The sequence below is a fragment of the Mustela lutreola genome, chromosome 12 (genome assembly GCF_030435805.1).
Source record: "Mustela lutreola isolate mMusLut2 chromosome 12, mMusLut2.pri, whole genome shotgun sequence".
NCBI classification, from domain to species: domain Eukaryota; kingdom Metazoa; phylum Chordata; class Mammalia; order Carnivora; family Mustelidae; genus Mustela; species Mustela lutreola.
Window position 1 is genome coordinate 79,384,407 of NC_081301.1, and position 19,445 is coordinate 79,403,851.

The 19,445-nt window shown below is 43.2% G+C and overlaps 1 protein-coding gene across 1 annotated transcript in view; it reads left to right on the plus strand.

The window, feature by feature from the left end:
- Positions 1 to 11,140, plus strand: part of LOC131812160 (spermatogenesis-associated protein 31D3-like) — a 38,636-nt gene extending 27,496 nt beyond the window's left edge. Inside the window, exons 4-7 of the mRNA XM_059141247.1 lie at positions 6,639 to 6,691; positions 6,853 to 6,898; positions 7,468 to 7,528; positions 7,798 to 11,140. Of these exons, the coding sequence (XP_058997230.1) occupies positions 6,639 to 6,691; positions 6,853 to 6,898; positions 7,468 to 7,528; positions 7,798 to 8,299 (662 nt within the window). The 3' untranslated portion in view covers positions 8,300 to 11,140. The remainder of the gene's footprint in view (positions 1 to 6,638; positions 6,692 to 6,852; positions 6,899 to 7,467; positions 7,529 to 7,797) is intronic.
- The last annotated feature ends 8,305 nt before the right edge of the window (positions 11,141 to 19,445 follow it).

A 19,445-nucleotide genomic window follows, 5' to 3' on the forward strand; every position in this document is an offset into this window, starting at 1 on the left:
ACTCTTAACCAGCTTCTCTTTTGCCAGTCATCTTTCCAAAACAGAGTATGCCATTCTTCTGGTTATGAAGCTTCCCACTGCCCTCAGTCTTGTGAAGTTCAAGTTTCTGAAACTGCCATTCAAAGGCATTCATCATTGAATTCTGCTTCTACTTTTTCAGCCCAATGTTTTGCTACTCTCATTCTCAGGAACATACTGTGCTTTAGTGTGACCAGACTTGTATTTTTATATATGTTTATATATGTTCTAGTTTGCTCAGGTTCCCTCTGGCTGGATTCCCACACCCTTTTCTGACTTTCTAAGAATGGAACCTTGAGAACATAGAGTGTTCATTACTCTGAAACATTAGGTATCACCATCATTCTTGCTGATTCAAGGGCTAATTTTGCAAGTGTTGGCAGGAGGGAAACTTGATGCACTCAGACATTTGATAAAAAGTTGCAATTAGACCCCAGAGATCTCATCCCATAGGGAATTCAGTATGGTTTTACTAAACAAATCTCAGAAAACAACATGCTTAGACGAAGTATGACGTTAAGTTACTATAAAAATGGATAAGCAATAAATGAAAGCGTACATCCACACCAAAACATGTACGGATAGATTTATTCATAGGAGCCAAAAAGTAGAAAGAACCCAATTATTCAACTGATCAATGTATAAATACAACATGGTATATCTGTATAAGGGAATATGATTTAAAAGAAAGAAGTATTGTTACACATTAAAACATGGATGGACCTTGAAATGGTATGATAAGTTAAAGAAGGCAGATACAAACCGTCATATATTGTATGATTCCATTCATATTAAGTGTCCAGAATTGACAAGTTAGTAGATAAAGTAGATTAGTGGTAATCTAGGGTGGGAGCAGGAGGAATGTGTAGACTGAAGGGTGAATGAAACCTGTAGGGAAGAATTTCTTTTTAGAATAATAAAAATGGGGACACCTGGGTGCTCAGATGGTTAGGTGTCTGCCTTCGACTCAGGTCATGACCCTGGGGTCCTGGAATCGAGCCCCACATTGGACTCCCTATTCAGCAGGGAGTCTGCTTCTCCCTCTCGCTCCCCATTGTTCCCCCTGCTTGTGCTCTCTTGCTCTGTCAAATTTAAAAAACAAACAAAAACTTTTAAAAAATCGAATAATGAAAATGTTCTAAAGTTGATTGTGGTGATGAGTGCACAATAGTGTGAATACAATAAAAGCCACTGAATTGCACACTTTTAATGGATGAATTATATGGTATGTGAATTAAGTCTCAATAAAGTGGTCTAAAAAAATGTATAGGAGCATTATTCATAGTTGCCAAAACTGGGGAGCATCCAAGATGCCCTTCAATAGGTGAATGGATAAATCAACTATGGTACACACAGAAAATAGATATTATCCAGCGGCAAAAAGGAGTGAGCCATTAAGCCATGAAAAGACACAGAGGAGCCTTAAATGAATATCATGAAGTAAAAGAAGCAAACGTGAAAAGGCTACACACTGTAGGATTCCAACAAGGTGACATTCCGGGAAAAACTCTGAAGCCAGTAAAAAGATCTTTGATTGCCAAGGATTGGGGGCAAGATGGGATAAACAGCAGAGCATAGAGGATTTTTAGGGTAGTGAAATTACTCTGTGTGATACTACAATGGTGGATACATGTCATTATACATTTGTTCAAACCCACAGAAGGTACAATGCCAAGAGTGAACTCTAATGTAAACTATGACTTTGAGTGAGAATGCTGTATCGTTGTAGGTCCATTGGTTATAGTAAATGCCCCTTGCTGGTTCTGGATATTGAGAGTAGGGGATCTTGTGTGTACAGTAGGGAGGCAGGGGGACATATGGGAACTCTGGACTTTCTGCCCAGTTTTGCTGTGAACCTAACTGCTTTAAAATATAAAGTCTACAAAAAGAAGAAGAGGAGGAGGAGGAGGAGGAAGGAGAAGAGGGAGAGGAGGAAGTCCTGAATACCTCACAAGGCTCATCTCAGTTGGCACCAGCTATAAAATTTTCCCTAACCCTTCTCTCTTCTCCTTCCTGGCAGAAGACTCCTTTATCTGTGTTTTCATTGTGTTCTTATTCCTACTTCTTTTATAGTTCACATCACTTCACTTCATTATAGTTGTTTGCAGGTCTCACTAAACTATGACCTGCTCAGGGGCTGAGGCAATACCTTGTTTTGTTATTTCTATTAGAAATACTCCATAGTAGACTTCAGTGAGTTTGGTGTGTGAAAGAATGAGAGACATCTTAGAGCTAGCTACTGTTGTCAATACAGTTTAAAAGGATTTTGCCCCAGAATCTGTTCTTCAGGCCTTTTTTTATCCTGAAAACAGCTGTCCTCATGTGGCTCATCCCAGGGACAGTGAGGAGGATGGGAGTGAGAGAGCATGGAGGACTGTCCTTAGAAAATGGAGGACATACGAGAATCTTAAGCCAATGGTTTATCTACACTTATCTCTATGGTGTTTCCTCAAAAGAAGCCCATTATTTTATTAGAGCTTTTGGAAAATACTCCCCCTTGGAGATGATACAACCAAGTGTAGTATAAAATCCAGAACAAGACTTGTGGTGGCCCAGGTAAGCTGAGAAGATGTCCTAGATATGTGAGAACATCTCGCTCTACCAAAAGCCATCTCTGCCACCTCCGGATGGAAGCCTGAGATGTTCATGTGAAGGCTTTAGTATAAGGCTTAGAGTTAGGTGTCTGTAAACTGTGTGAGATGTATTCCTGCGAAGGATGACATTTTAAGCTTTTGTTACTCACTTACATCTTACTGAGAGTCATACATAATATGGTTCTTGAAAGCAGGTTTTCAGAGGCCAGTGGAGAAAACCTATCAAGACATTGGTGCCAAGAGTGAAAAGGAAAACGTACCTAAAGGGGTGATAGAACAATAAAAAGAATGTTTCTTTTATCACAAATTTGCCAGCATTGTATAGACAAAGTGGATACTCTCAGCCACATGGCTGCTTTAATTTTAGGATTAAGATGGCTTTTAGGATATCACTTATTATTTAAAATAGAGGTGTTGAGAACATTGGGATTTCATCGTCAGTGCTCTACAAGTTACAGCTGAGTGATCTAGAGAAGTCACTTACCCTCTCCAAGCTTCAGTTTTGTTCTTTCATAATAGAGACACACTAATAATACCTGAGCTGCTTACATCATAGGGTGATTGTGAGGTTGCTCCCAGTAAACTTGAAAAAGTAGCAAATTGTTTACACTTGCCGTTAGTGTAGGAGGAGAAGTGCTGTGAACCTCCCCTACTGAACCTCAGTGGAGGTTATTTTTGGTGAGATTGTATATATACCTTTCAGGTCTTGTTCCTTTAAATTTTGAAGGAACTTCTACCAGGTTCTGAGAAAAGTTTTAACTCAAGGCCCATAAATATACATAAGAATATCTAGACAATATATCCCCTTTTAAAAGAGAAAAGCTGTTCTTTAACTATCTTCTCAAAAGTCATTAATTTGTATCAGATAATCACAGAGATTAGACATGCAGAGTTGCCTTTCTAAGGAACATGGTGTGTGTGAGCATTTGTGACCCACAGTACCTGTCACTTTGTTCCTCCGTTCCAGAGATAACCTGGCAATTCCCAAATGCGGCAGGATACCTGTCCTGTGTCCTGAGTAACTCTCAGCCTGCACAGGGCTTTTCCCTAGAACAGCACCATGAGGTCCTTAAGGACAGAGACCAGGACTTAACAAACAGGTGTTTGTGTCTCTTGGCTTCCAAAAGTAACTATTTATTAAATGAAAATGTGGCTGAGACTGCATGTCAGGATGAGGAAGAAGTGGTGCCTCTGGGCAGGTCTGATCTTCCAGGCAGGTGACCTGTTCCTGCAGAACTGAAAGGAGACTCTGCTGGGCCAGGGTGAAGGCTGTCCTACCCTTTCACAGATGACCAAGTTCATAATGCTAGGCCAGGGGTGTCAAATAAAGGGCATCCCAGTTTAAGAAAGATGTGAGAAGTTAGGAGGCAGTTCAGAGGACAGCTGCCGTGAAGATAAAAGAGTTTAGAAAAGAAGATGGAGGAAGAGTGGAGGGAAATACTGGGATTATTTAAACCTGACAAAAGGGAACCTGGAAAACCTGTCACAGGTAGTTGTTTTCAAACATACTTGGGGATTGATAATCTAGGGTGGAGCTTCTCAACCCCTTTTCCTGGCAAGGCGCTCCTAGGAAAGGATACACAAGGCCCACAAGGGCAATCAGGTGAGGATCTTCAAGACTACATTCTGCAGGAATGCTGTGACACTCCTGGGTCCCACCCTGCCACCACAGGAGGGGATCAACAGCTTACTTAGCAGCCTGTAACCTATCCCGGCCTTTGGGGAGTTTATGAACTGTATGTTTGTGCTCCTCCCCAAATTCATATGATGAAACCCTAATCCTAATGTGATGGTATTAGGAGATGGGAACTTGGGAGGTGATTAGGTCATGGGGGGGGGGGCCCTCATGAATGAGGTTAGTATCCTTAGAAAAGAGACCCCAGAAACCTCTCACCCACTTTTTCTGCCACTTCAAGTTGTAGGGAGAAGAGGAACCTGCCTGTGAACCAGGAGGAAGATCTCAACAGACACTGAATCTGCTGTGACTTGATCTTGGAATTCCTGTCCTCCAGAACTATGAAAAATATATGTGTGTTGTTTAAACCACCTGGTCTATGGCATTTGTTACAGGGCTGCAACTCACTGAGAAGGGATTTATACACCTATTAGGGTACTGATGTATACAACACAGTATTTTAGGTAGAGTAAGAAGAACTGGGGTCAAAATTTTATGAAAGACTGAAGTAAAAGGAGAAAACACTTTATTCTTCAATAAGAAAAATATTGGATTGTTGTGTCAAAGGGGGTGTGTGTGTGTTAGCTTGTCCCCAAACCTTTTATGCAGTTTAGCTTCACTAAGTTTAGGAATACAAGTGCTACAGATTTACCCCCAAGACCATTTGAAGGTCTTGGGCAGAGGGAGTGGGGGAAGCAGGCTCCCGTGGAGCAAGGAGCCAGATGTGGAGCTTGATCCCAGGACCCTGAGATCATGACCTGAGCTGAGGGCAGTTACTTAACCAACTGAGTCACCTGGGTGTCCCAGGCAAACACATTTTTTTTTTTTTAAGATTTTATATATTTATTTGACAGAACACAAGTAGGCAAGAGAGGCAGGCAGAAAGAGAGAGAGAGAGGAGGAAGCAGGCTCCCTGCCGTGCAGAGACCCCCCCAACCCCCAGTGTGGGGCTCCATCCCAGGCCCCTGAGATCATGACCTGAGCTGAATGCACAGGCTTTAAGCCACTGAGCCACCCAGGCACCCCCCAGGCAAACACATTCTATATGAAAAATGGATCTGAGGACCTATGTGATCATGAGTGTAAGTGTCAGGGTACAAGCAAAAATTCCAGGTAGTCTTGCAGACATTCAAGGCACAGACCTGGTAAGACCCAAGTCAATGTCTCAAACAGTAAAGGGGGACCCAAGTAATATATGAATTATACATGGAACAAACAGAAAATTTCATAAGTTTCATAAATGATGAAAAGGAGTAGGAAAATAGGATGGCAGACCTGAAGGACCTAGGAGGGGAGGAGGGGTCTTCTGAGCTAGTGGGTGGGGGAGGGGCTGTGGACACACATTGTTTTGTCAACTGTCACCTCCCCCACCCTCAGAAACTTTTTGTGACAGTGCTCTGTGATGTAAGCCTGGGGAGAATATATATTCAGCGTGTGCACAGTATAGGCTGTCTTGTGATTCAGACTATGGAGTTTGAAGACTGGAATGTTCTTTCATTACTGAATAGCAATACCAAACCATGTCTGAGCTTTGGAGACTGATCCCAACTTCACCTTCCTATGTGGGTTGGGATTGCTCCTTCTGTTCCTGTGCTACCTGGTAGGGATTCCATTTCCAACTTGGAAAACCAAACCCACCAAAAAGGTAAGGAATCCTGGGGGGAGCCCTCAACACAGATGTTATGGTTTCCATTTCTAATCCCAAATTTTATTCTTTTTTTTTTTTTTAAGAGATTTTCGTTGAGAAAGCAAGAGAGCACAAGTGGGGTAGAGGGGCAGAGGGAGAGCTAAGCAGGGAGTGCAGTGTGGGGCTAGATCCCAAGACCCTAGAATCCTGACCTGAGCCCAAGGTAGACAATTAACCAAATGAGCCATCCAGGGACCCTAATCCCAGGTTTTAAAAGGAGTTTGGTAGAGTGGGAGAAACACCTAAAACAGGAAGTCTTAGAGACATTCACTCCTCTAGGAAAAGAGGCCTGGCAGGGGTAAGGGTTAAGAAAAGACTAAGGTTTCTACTTGAAACTACAGTCTATCTGGGTATGGTGGTGGTTCTTGGATAAAATCCCAAACACAGGGAATCTGTAGTCCTGGATTGGGTTATTTTGAGAATATGGGGTCTGTGTAAAAGAACAAAGTTTCCCAGCACTCGATCATCTCGAGTCACATTCCCATGTCCAGCATCACTCCGGATCAAGCCTTCCTTCATGCTGGGCTGATCAGGAGAACATTGCTAAGCCTCTGAGAAAACAGTGGGTCTGAGCTATGACCTAGGAAAGAGGGTCCTACCTGAGGCAGCACAGATGTGAGTATTTGGCTTCATTTTCTTCCTCATTGAACAAAGGACTTCTGAGAATACCAAGTGTGGACCTCCCAGAGAAAGTCGTCCCTTGAGTTTTTCAAAGAAGTAAGTATTGACAACATTTTATCACCTTAAAAACTGAAAAAAGCAAGGAACACAAAGTTCTATTAAAGTTCTAGAATTCTTGGATAAAGAATGTTTCCATTTCTGAGAGAAGAGTAAGACATGGGTCCCAACCCCCTTCATTCTTTTCATTTTTCTTCTAGAGTCAGGGCAGTGCCAAGAGGAGGAAGAAAGGTGGGACTCTGGAAGGTAAGGTTCTGCCTATTCCACCTGAGCTCTCCAAGGCTGATCCTTGCTCTCCCCTCCAATGAGGGGCCAGTTCAAAATCTCTAAGGATGCAAGCCACTAGATAAACTCCCTCTCAGAAAACAGAGGCCTCAGAGGAGAGGCTCATGGAAATGCAGCCAGAGTGCAAAACCCTTATCAGATTCCCTGTTCTGACCATTACTGAGCATGAAGCAGTGATGGATCTGGACAATGAATGCCACCCAATAAGTGGCCGTGTGATATTTCAAGAGTCAGAATGTCTGTTTCCTGACTTTGTGAAAGCTCTGTGACATCATGGATACTCAGGAGTCTTCCCTGACCTCTCTGCTTCACAGAGGTGGTCTGATCATCACATGGGATAATTTACATGAAAGTACTTTATACAGGAAGCAAGATTACTAACCAGCTTCACATCATTGGCCATTTGCTTTCATCTATTGATTATTGGGGCTTTCAGAGTCCGACATCCCAAGGCTGTCCCATAAGGGGACTCCTGTATTCATACCTATGTTTCTACTTTCACTATATAACTCATTCTCCTGTTTCCCCAGATGGCAGATGGTACCAACGGGAAGTGGAGGAGACCCGGAAGCTGATCTCTATTTTAAGAAGGTGACCAGTCTTTCCCCTCTATCCTGTTTCCTCTTAGAGCACGTTTTATGCAATTGCAGGATTCACTGCAGTCTGTCATAGCCATGGAAGGGGGTAGCCCGAGGAACAGATATTGGGATGAAAGCTTACTGAGTACACTGTGAAGTCATAAAGGTGGGGCACTATGAAGGGGCATCAGGCATTAGGTGGCCCCTCCCTTGTCAGGCCTGTGTGGTCTCGTCCCCTTGTTGTGGTCCTGACTGCAGTTTTGTACCTCCTGTCTCTTGCAGCTCCCTCTGCCGGCATCATGATACCATCCACTTTCACCAAGTGTTATGTCCAGACCTTTCCTGTGAGTCATGTAATAGCACAACTGTTGAGATCAATCAGCTGCTGTTCCAGCAGGCTCTGGAAGATTCTACTCCCTTGGCTTCCACAGCTCCTGTGACTTCTTCATCGTTCACTCTCTCCCCTGACTTCTCAGCAGTTCCTCCAAGAGATCTAATACCAGCTTCGTTGCCTGAGCCTTCCCCACCACCTGCCTCCATCTTCTCACCTAACCCAGTGAGTCCTGTGGCTGATTTCTTTCCACCCTCACTACTGGGTGATTCGTTGCCACCAGAACCCTTTCCTCCCTTGGATTCCAAATTCCCAATGGACCATTTCCCAGCCCAGCCCCCTGCCTTTCCACCTCCTGTCTTACCACATCATGCCCATTTAGTAGACCAGAGTGTCCAAACAGAGACAGTGTCTCTAAATACCATCTTCTCTCTGGACCCTACCTTTTCCTAAGATGTCAGTCCCTTACTGGAGTTGTCCAAGAGGGTGAATCCCACTGAGCCCTTTGCTCATCATCACTAATGACCAACCTGGTCAGCTTCACCACTGCCAGACTGCAATTTAACTGTGACTCCATCTAAACTGATTTCCATCTCAAGGAAGCCTGTTCCAGAGAGCTCAGCCCCACAGAGCTCTGGTGGGTTATCTACTTATGTCCCAACAATCACAGGCATTGACCCCTCCAGCTTGTCAGTTTTAGACCTCCCTTGGTGGCAAACTCATGCCAAAGACTTCTTCCCTTCAACCCTGGCTCCATGTGATTTCCATCAAGAGTTTCTGGCCCTCCATTCTTCTGAGGCTTCTTCCAGGGGAGACCCTGTAGCCAACCTTGTAGAGCCTGGTAACTTCTCACTACTCAGCCCCGATGCCCTTGGCACTTCTAGAGAAACAAGTCCTAAAGAGGTGTGACTTCCTCAGGTGGAAGGAAACAAAGGGTTCCTTTCCAAAGCAAACAAGTGCTGATAAGCATGATTTGGCATCCTCCCTTCCTTTCTGCAGCAGCAAAGACCAATCAAAGGAGCTGCATATGCATCAGCAGCGCCCATATCCTACAACCTTGGAGGAGGGCCATTTACAGCAACCCCCCATCCAGTTCTTCTGGGGTGTCCACACTCCACATAGTGAGTCCTTCTTCCCTGCTGCTGATGCCTCAGACAACATCTCGAATGCTTCCCCAGAGCAGGAATACCCAGTAGTTCCCCATCCACTTCTTCCATCCTTGCCTGAGAACCCACCTCAACTCCTGCCTCAAACCCAGCCCCTACCCATCCCGTATGTCCAGCCCCAGGTCCACCTTCAATCCCTACTCCTCATCCTGCCATCTGGTCCTCTACCCGACATCAAGATCTGTGGAGTATATTTTCACAGACTTCAGAATGAATCGGAGAGTCTCATGTCAACTGAAATGCAACATCTGGAATGGAACGTGTTGCACAAGGTGCAAGAACGTGTGTGGGGTTTATCCACTATTGTCCATAGATCCCAAGAGGACTATTGTCCTTCAGCTCCTAACCCTTCTCTCAGCCACAAGGCCACCAAGGCCCAAGTTGTAATCTCTGTCCCTCCTGGACAGTTTCTTCTGAATAAAGAGCTTTGGAGAAAACTAGAGAATCACTTTTGAAAGAGGCTCATCCAACACAGGTGGTGCTTGTCCTGCAGTATGTATGAGTCTCTCACACTGAGGTGCAGTCCAAGTACTCTTCCACAGCTACCTGAGTCTCAGTGCCATCGTGGATGCTCAGGAATCTCCAGTAAGAGTCAGATCAGATAGAGTATGTTTAAAAGTGTATATGTGGAGGACCCAGAAATTCTTCTGCTAGAGGACAGTGTGACCTGGCAAAGTAGAGAGATGAGACCTATAGAAGGATCAGGGACACAGAGAATGGACCAAAAGATGATCTGCTAAGTGACCCAGTTGGCTCATCAGATAAGATATGGGGTATGATTCTGAGAAAGAACTTAGGAGCCCATCAGTGAACAACTCCATGGTGTCTGTGGAGAGTATGGGTCAGAGACAACTGAAAATGCCCCAAAGATACATTTACGAAGAAAGTCCAAGGAAATCAGTGAGGGTCAGTTGCTTGGGACTGTGCATAATTCATGGCATACTATGAAGCAGACATCACTTCTTTCTGAGAGATCCCAGACTGAAATAAATCAGAGAAGTTTGCCACCATCAGAGGTTGAGGACTACTCCCTGAATACCTTCCAGGAGCTTCCCTTTGTTGAACCTAATGCAGAACAGAAGCTGGAAGCCCATATTAAAAGGTTTAATAAGAGGGTGACCTGGGGCCTTTCCCCTAGGGTCCCTGAATCCATACAGCTCTTTAAATCGAAAGAGTCCACATACTCCCTTGATGGAAGCTTGAAATCTCTCCATGGAGAAAAAACAGGAACAGCAAATTCAGCTCCCATACTGGATTATCCTCTCCCTGCCACCTCAACTGTGAGCAAGGAAGAATAAGGACTTCTGAGGCATTCATCCTCTAATATCAACCATCAGTTTGCAGAGGATGTTCCAAAAACTAAGGATGGCAGCCAGACTCTTATATCTGTCAGACATGGCACCATAGGCAACAGATGTCCCCCAAGGCTGCCTACAAGGCAAGGTGCATTCAGATGTGAGCCAAAGGGTAAGAGAGCAAATTTCAGTGGTAGAGAAGAGGAGGGAAACAAGGCATAAAGATGAAGAATCCAGAACCTGTTGGGCCCACAGAGTCCAGGGAGATATTCAGGACCAAGGAATTTCATACACATCAATCACAACCTAGTATCTTGACAACCAACAAGACAGGGAGGACAGGGAGAATGACCAGGCCCAAGCCCAATACACTGGCCTGCCCCCTGACTCAGATCATTTGACTTATAAGGCCTCACTGACTCAGGGTGTCTTCCACGGGGACACGAGAGCTTCCCAGGTGCTGCGTGTCCATCCAGAGGACACAGGAATTACTATGGAACAACAGCAGGAGCCCTGGGTCCCTAAGCATGTCATAAGGAAGTGGCAGAATAAGAATCCCCCACCTGCTGCAAAGACCATGAGGACTCCGGGTTCCAAGGCACAAGAGCATGGTGGAGGGGATGCAGGACTGGGAACATCCCAACAGAGAAGAGTTTCCTTACTAAAGATGTGGCATTGAAGAAGAGGTTCCCTACTCAGGGCGTGGTATTGAGGGTAAACCTGGGAAGAGAGCCTTCCCAGACCCTATCACAGAAGGGTCAGCTGCCTCCTGAAAGCCTTTCATGGAAGGGTCAGCCTCCTTCTGAAAGCCTTTTCAGTAAAAAAAAAAAAAAAAAAAAAAAAAAAAAAAAAAAAAAAGAAGGATTTTTTGCAGTGACTTACTCCTGGGATAAAATGCAAAAGGCAAGAAAACTCCCAGGACAAGCCCAGTCCCCTATGATCTGTGGAAAGTAGAGGCCTGCTTAAAGGTAGAGCTGCCTTTACTGGGATGCCTGAAGCTCAGAAAATCATGATAGCTGTTGGGAAGTTCCAAGAGGAGAGAATGGGGCGTCAGCATGCAATAGGCAGCACCTGCCCTCAGCAGCCCATTCCCTCCCCAACCAAATTTGGGAAAACTCAGCAGAAAGCACAAGTGCAGTCCCAGGCACAGCCTGTCCCAGGGTATCCTTTCAACTACAGGGTTCCTGCCCATAAGGAATAGGGTATTTGCCCACAAATACCAGGTCCTGCCAGCAAGAAGCCGTCTTTGCTGGCCAAGGCCTTACTGGAAGTAACAGACAGAAACAAGGACAGACAGCCCCAGAAAGTTGTGGCATTTAAGGAGCAGCTACCACATCAGAAGTATCCCCTCTCCATGCCACACAGGGAGCCTGCACCCCACCCAAAGGCCACCTGCGAGCATCAGGCTGCCCAGTGGCCTCTGGCCACTCTCACGACTCCTAAAGGCACTGTGTGCGGAGATGTGTGTCTACTATTTAGACAGAAAACTTCTCCATAGTTTCCAGTGAGAGGGTTGGGGGGGACATTTCCTACCCCAAAACAATCCCTTGTGAGGAATAAATATTTCTCTAATCAAGTGATGTCTGTTCTGTGTACTGGGTTTTGGGGAACTCAGTTCAGCTGTTATTGATTGCTTCCTTCAGCTTCTAAAAGGTGACCAATCTTCTGGACCTCTTGAGAAATATGTATCACGTGCCCCCAAAAGTCCCCAAAAGCCCATTCCCTCTCTGATGAAATTTGAGGAGATGGGCCCTCTCTCCTGTCCCATGGCTTAGCCTTACTGAAAATGTATAGTAGCTCACACCTCTCCCCTCATTGAATGTTTTACACCCTTTACAGCAAGTCTATATCTGAGATGGATCAAAGACAGGTATAGTTTTCAGAAAATAATGATTAAGCCACTGTTGTTTCTTCACTGTTATTGTGTTACAGTAGCTTAATCATTACTTAGAAGTCAGTGATCAGAGGATTCCACAGGTGGATGAACTCTGAATGGGAGTGTTTTGCGGGGGGGGGGGGGGTGTTGTCTGGGTTGATCTTGCGCTGGTTGGGGTAGGGTTGAAGAACAGCCTAGATGCTGCTTAAGAGTCTGTACTGTGAGTCACATTAATCTTGACACTGAGGTTTCCCACTGGAAGTGCTTCCCTTCCCTGGGTGTTTCTTTAGGCTGCTGGACTGAGGATGTTTTTTGCAGAACAAAAGCGTCACTTAGCTGTTAGTGGTAGGAATGTAGACTAGGTAGCTACCACCTTCCAGGATAAGACACCTTTGAAGAAATGAAAAGGTGAGAGACCTTGCTGGTGGAACAAAAGTTTATGTCTAATCAACCCCTTCTCAGGACCCTGTCCCGCTCCCCTCCTTCCTCAGTCTGACCCAGGCAGACTGGAGCCTGGCACAGCCTACTGATGCCTTATACCAAAAAGTCATGGCTCTGATCCTTGAGTATGCAAGCAATACCTGCAGGCTGTCAGGCATGGCATCCCCTTTGGGGGAAGGTGATCTTGGTGCCTGCCTTCCATCCACGCTCAATGACAATATATAAGATACGGCCTTTACTATGGCTAGGATGGCGGTATGCCACCTTCAATATTCACGGCCTTAGTGGAGCCATGGTAGCTATTCCCCAGAAGACGTGCAACTTATGAACCAGAGGTGAGTTCTAGACTGTGTACCAGGATACAGATGTTTGGGGGCTTAACATGGAACTCTATGGAATGCTTTTTTTAGGGGCGGGGGGCAAGACAGCACACATTCCCATACTACAACAGGTCTCTGGACGGAAGGCAACTCCACCTCAGACTGGGACTCAAAATGGGGTGATGGTGCTAGAGAACACCTGAGGTAGTCTTCTGGACAGTCTCAGGACTGCTCAGGGCTAAAATAAAAAACCAGATGTCCATGACCTCTCTCACTACCACACTTGTAGCTTCTTGTCCAGGTTATCATTGACCCTACACTATTTGAATATTGGGGTCACAGAAAGAATGCATATTTGACGCTGTGGAGGCCCTGAGGGGGACAATAGGCAGGAAGGGGCCCCGGGCAGGAAACCTGAAGAGGTGAGGAGGGTGTACAGGCAGCTCTAACATCTATGTAGACAGACCAGCCAGTAACCCAGCCTGCCTGTTCCTACATAATCTCATCTTAGAATCCATTATGGAAAATCCAGTGCACTTCCCACCACCCATAGAGCTTATTACCAGCAATACTTCTGCCATCTGGAATCCTATAGTCTGACATTCTGTCCTTCTGCCTCATGCCCCTGTCCTTCCAGCTTATGTGTCCCTGCTAATTTTTCTACTCCACATCATCCACTTTCCACTTCTTGCCTATCCAGCAAGGCCTTATTCTTCCTTTCCTCACTGATGGCTTGTTGGGTAACCAACATGTAAAAAGCACCAGTCCAGCATAGGAAATAGAGTCCATGGTACTCCAACAGCATTATCTGGTGACATGTGGTAGCTGCAGTTGTGAGGAGCACAGCACAGTATAGAGTTGCATACCTGACCCTAATGTGATATTGCATCAGCCACTCTTCAATTAAAACAAAAACAAAAACAAAGGCTCCAGTACAAGTGAACGACCCTATCTGATCCCCTTCAGTCCTTCCTGTGTGGCAAAATTTTGTCTCTCTGCCTATTTTAGAAAAGACTTTCTGTATGTAACTGATTATTGTGGATTAGATCTCCCATGTCAAAACTGAGTCTACTCACAATTGAGTCTACTGATGCCACATGAAATTCAGTCCCAGCACTACTTGGAAGTCATTCATTCACTCCACAAATACTTACCCAAGACTTACTAACTTTAACAAAATAAATGGAGTTAGATCACTATTTCTTAGTACATTCTCTCCTCAGTGTTCTCAGTTCGAATTTATTTTATTTTTAATTTCATTTGAGAGTGAGCAGGAGCACAATCAGGGACTGGCAGAGGTAGAGGGAGAAGCAGACTTTCTGCCAAGCAAGGAGCAGTACTCAATCCCAGGACACCAGGCAGATTCTTAACTGACTGAGACACCCAGGTGGCCCTCAGATGTATTTCAAATTTCCTTTACTTTCCTCAAACTTAGGCCATCTTCACTTGTCCAGCAGATGTGCTGGACCACAGCTCACAAAGGAGCAAGAAAGTAGTGATGTAGCATCTAACAAAACAAAATAAAACAAAACAAAATCCTTCCAAAAAAATCTCCCCATTCTTCATTTTCCCCTTCCTTCCTATTATATGGAAAGAGGTTTTCTTCCCAATCTCAAAGGAAATATACTTTCTGAATGTTTTTATTGAGAGAAAGCTAACTTCCAGTCTTGAAGGACTGATCTACCATTGCCAGGTCTCCTTCTGACCCCTCCTCCCTTATAAGGCACCTAACATCTTTTTTTTTTTTTTTATGATTTTTACTACAGAAATGTTTAAGCTTGTCGAAGGGTACACAGAACAATATAATTTTCCACATATCTGCCACCCAACTTGCACTATTATCATTGGGTAGGTGTGATACACTGTGATTAAAGTGCAAAAGCCCCTTTAAAACACCTTGCCATCCATCTCTGAGACATATGCTATGTGTCCACGTCAAAGCTCTCACATTTCTTTGATATTTATCACCCGTGCAACACACTTATTCACAAAGGTGTACATAGCATTGGTGACAGGCACTGGGCTTTAGAAGCTTTGGCAATCAGTTCTGCTCTGCCTTATAGTCAACCCTGAGGAGCCATTTGAGTGAATTCCTCAACCCCACACAAGAAGTAATCTTACAGAGCAAAATCAGGGCAGAATTTCGCTGTCCCATAATCACTCAGTAACTGTAATATGTAAAATATATAGAACACTGTATATGTTGTTAAAGACGACACTATGTGTTTTCAAATATTTAGAAAAAAATTTGTCCAGTTACTTTTCAAATAAACTACTGTGTTTCACCTTAAATGAAGTAGATCAAACACTCCCCTCTCTCCAAAATGGAATTAAAAATAAAAGATTAGATGAAAACTGCTCAATATCATTACCAATCAGAAAAATACAAATCAAAATCAATATTTGCCAAAATTTCACACACACAAGGATGGCTAAAATCAAAAAGAATACAAATGTTGGTGGGAATGTGGAGAAATTAGAACCCCCATGTAATGTTGGTGAGAATGAAAAATGGTACAGCTATTTTAGAAAACAGTGTGGCAGTTGCTCAAAATGTTAGACATAGGGTTAACATAGGACTCAGCAGTTCCACATCTTGGTATATACTCACGAGAAATGAAAACATAGGTCTACACAAAAACTTGTAAGCAAATGTTTGTAGTTATCTTATTAAAAGGTGAAAAGATGGAAACAATTCAAACATCTGTCAACTGAGAAAAGGGTAAATAAAATATAACATATCCCCATGATATAATATTTTTTGGAATAAAAAAGACCAATCCATGCCACAACAGGGATGAACCTTGAAAGCACGTAAATGAAAGAAGCCAGTCACGAATGACCACATAGAATTCTATTCACATGCAATGTCCAGAATAGGAAAATCTAGAAGCAGAAAGTAGTACATCTTGGAGCTGGAGGGAGATGGGGAGAGGAGAATAATAGCAAAAGGTTGCAGATTTGTTTCTCTTAAGTCATGACAACGTTTTAAAATTGACTGTGGTGAGGCAAATACTGAAAATCAAAGAATTATATATGTTAAAAGTGAATTTTATGGTATGTGAGCTGTACTTCAATAAAGCTGTTAAAACAAAGGACTTAAAAATAAATGCTTAAAGAGGACAAGAAGGGGAGCATAAAGGCCAAAGGTGGTCAACACATTTTTGGAAGATGGAAATCTGGTGGAGGACTGGTAACTGACTAGCAGAGTAAACATAGTGCTGGCAAATCAATTCACACTATAAAACCCAGGAGAGGAGCAACCTGGTAGCACTAGAGAAAAAGGAAATTAGGTGTTCCATGTTAGTAAGCAATGTTGATGTTGAATTTTTGTTCTTTGTTGTTTGTTTTATATTGCATATAATTTCTAAAATCTTTTTTTTTTTTTTTGAGTGGGGGTGCTCTTGGCCAATTTTGTTGGCAAAACCTTGTTGAAATGTTAGCATGTTTCAAATGTGCAGAGAAGATCCCACATTTCTTGCATTGGACAGAACTTGAGACAACTATTTTAAAGTTGGCATTGCACACATCTGGGGTTGGGGTATGGTGGAGGCAGTAGCTTCTGGAATCAAAGCCAGAAAATCAAAGGTTGGATTAAATTCATTTTTAAAATGCATTTGAAAATAAAGTTGTGGAAAAGTTGCATAGATGGAAAAGCCATAGACGGTAAAGCCATATACCCTTTATCCAGATTAACCTGTTAAGGTTTTGACCAGTTTACAATCTCTCTCTCCTTTTTTCCTTCCCCTTCTCTACCTATAGGAAGACACATATACGCATATGAAAATTATGCATACATTCTCGAATATTTGAGAATACTTGTCATGCATCACACACTTTCTCCCTGAATATTTCATAGTGTATTTCTTATGAAAAGAATATTCTCTGACAGCACAGTTATCTCCTTTGGTAAATTTCACATTGATGTAAAACTTCTAACTATTCTCCCACTCAAATTCCATTTTTATCAATTTATCAAGTAATGTGTGTGTGTGTGTGTGTGTGTGTGCGTGTGTGTGTAAACCTCCTTACAGGATTTAGTCTAGAATCATATATTACATCCAGTTGCTGTGTATCTTTAGTTTCTGTTAATCAGGATCAGTTTCTCAGCCTCTTTTAGAACAAGGCCAGGTTTGAAAAATCAGTTTGATGTGCCATATTATAACCCCTTCTCACGTGGACATTTTTTGGGGTGGAGCTCATCTTGCTCAGACTTTAAAGGATGTTTTTATAGTTGTGAGTCCTAGGGGCCTATTTAAAAGCAATTTCAGAAATTCAAATATATGTGGAGGGATTTTTCTTAATGGAAATATCTCCTGCAGTCACAGGAGGGTATGTGAAATGGGGTGGGCTAGAAGTGTTCTTTCCTTACTTTCCTTTGGGACAGACAATGGTGAAGCTGTGGACACAGGTTAAGAGGGAAAAGAAGGCTGTCATTACTGGCAAACCCTCCTCATATGGAAGGGAAAGGATTGGGTGTCTAGGGCAAGACTGATTCATCAGCGAGGGAATGTAGGTAAGTCAAGTAAGGAAATGATACAGGGCTTAATTTCAACAGTTTATAATCTAAATAATGAAGCCATAAGGGTTCTGACTATTAAATGACTAGGTAACATGGGGAGAAGAAATAAATATATATAACCATCAACAAAAATGACATTATCATTTAACATTGGTAGAGATCACAATAAGGTGTTTTGGTGAAAAGGTAGAAGGTATGTGGGAAAAACAGTTTTCATGGAAGAAATAAACATAGGTGTCATTTAAAAAACCAAAAAATATTTCTAGGTATAGTTACAGTTGTGCTCATTAGACATTAAGCTAGAGGAGCCCACTTCCTAAATCAAGGTTAGTTTGGTCTGCTGTGATGCAGCACACTTGCTCTATAAAATAAAGGAACCTTTAAAAATGTTGGGGGGAGAAACGGGACTTGACAGAGAGGGAAGAGGGAGCAGCAGGGACAGACACTATACTAGTGGAAGACAACCTGTAGGGCATGAATCGCCTAAGAGGAATTTGGGGAAATAAAAGAATTACTAAAAGTTTTTAAGTTGTTTGCCTCAGCTCCATGGGTGTGTCGTGCCCTTGTCTTCCTCTTTGTCATGCTTTCTCTTCCTTGGTACAGGCTATTCTGCTTTCTAGTGCTTTTTAGTGAACTTTTGAAAACTTTTTGGTATTCAGTACTTTTGGATACTTTTGGGGAGCTATGGGGGTGGGGCTGCTGTTGAGTCTATTTCTGGCTTCATACAGGGAAAAATGCATGAGGGAGAGCTGCATCTGAAGGCAGAGTACATCTTCAGGGTGTAAATCCCAGGGTAAAGCAAACCTTCAGAGATGAATTGAGGTCCAAAGTGAGAACACCAAGTAGAGAGAATGGTCTCAGGCACTATCAGGATAACAGGGGACCAAGAACATTTCACTGAGGTAAATATATGATATGTGACTAGGTGAAGCAGGAAGGTACGCTGGAGGCATCTAACAGGCCAGGAAGGATGGACACATCTGCTGGGCTGGATAGTGGGAGAAGGGTTGCATGTGAGTTTCTCTCTCCTGTGCTGTCCCCTCCCCAGTACTCAGGAACCTTTGGTGTCTATACTAAAGCCCTGTGATGTGGGCCTGGGACTCTAGCACATGCATTCCGCATGCCCAGCTGCCTGAGGCAGGAGTGTATTTGCAATGTTGTGAATAATCTTTGTCTGAGAAGCCTTACTGCACCATGGCTGAACTCCAATTACACCTGCTCAGTCTTCTCATCCTTGCCTTCCTGGGTCGGGTGAGGCTCTTTCCTCTGGTGCTGTGCTACCGAAAGAGGCAGTTGTGTTTACTAGTATTTTGGAAACAGAGATGTCAATCAGGTAAATAAAGTCTCTCAGAGATACTAAATCTTTCTTTTCAAATAGATGAATTCAAAATAACTTCCAAATGATGCTTTTGCTGAATCTTACAAATTTTAAGTAGTTTATTTTTTTATTCTATTTTATTTATTTTATGAGTCTATGCTCAATGTAGAGCCCAAGACAGGGCTTGAACTCATGATCCTGAGATCAAGACCTGAGCTGAGACTAAGAGTCAGATGCTTAACCGATTGAGCCACTTAAGCACCCCTTCATTTGTATTTTAATTTTCATTTGGTTTAAAATATTTCTTTTCTTTTGAGTCTCTTTTCTTGGCTTGTGTATTAGTAGTTGCCATTTAATCTAATCTAAACACATTGGGATTTCTAGTTATCTTTCTGTAGTTGATTTCTAGTTTAAGTCTACTATGGTCTGAAAACATACTGTGTGTGATTTCTATTTTATATTTGTTAAGGTGTGTTTTATGGCCCTGAATATGGTCCATCTTAGTGAACGTTCCATGTGAGCTTGAGAAGTATGTGTATTCTGTGGTTGGATGAGGTATTCTATAAATGTCAATTAGAGCAAGTTGATTGATGATATTGTTTTGGTCAACTATATCTTTACTGGTTTTCTGCCTGCTGAATCTGCCCATTTCTGATAAGGA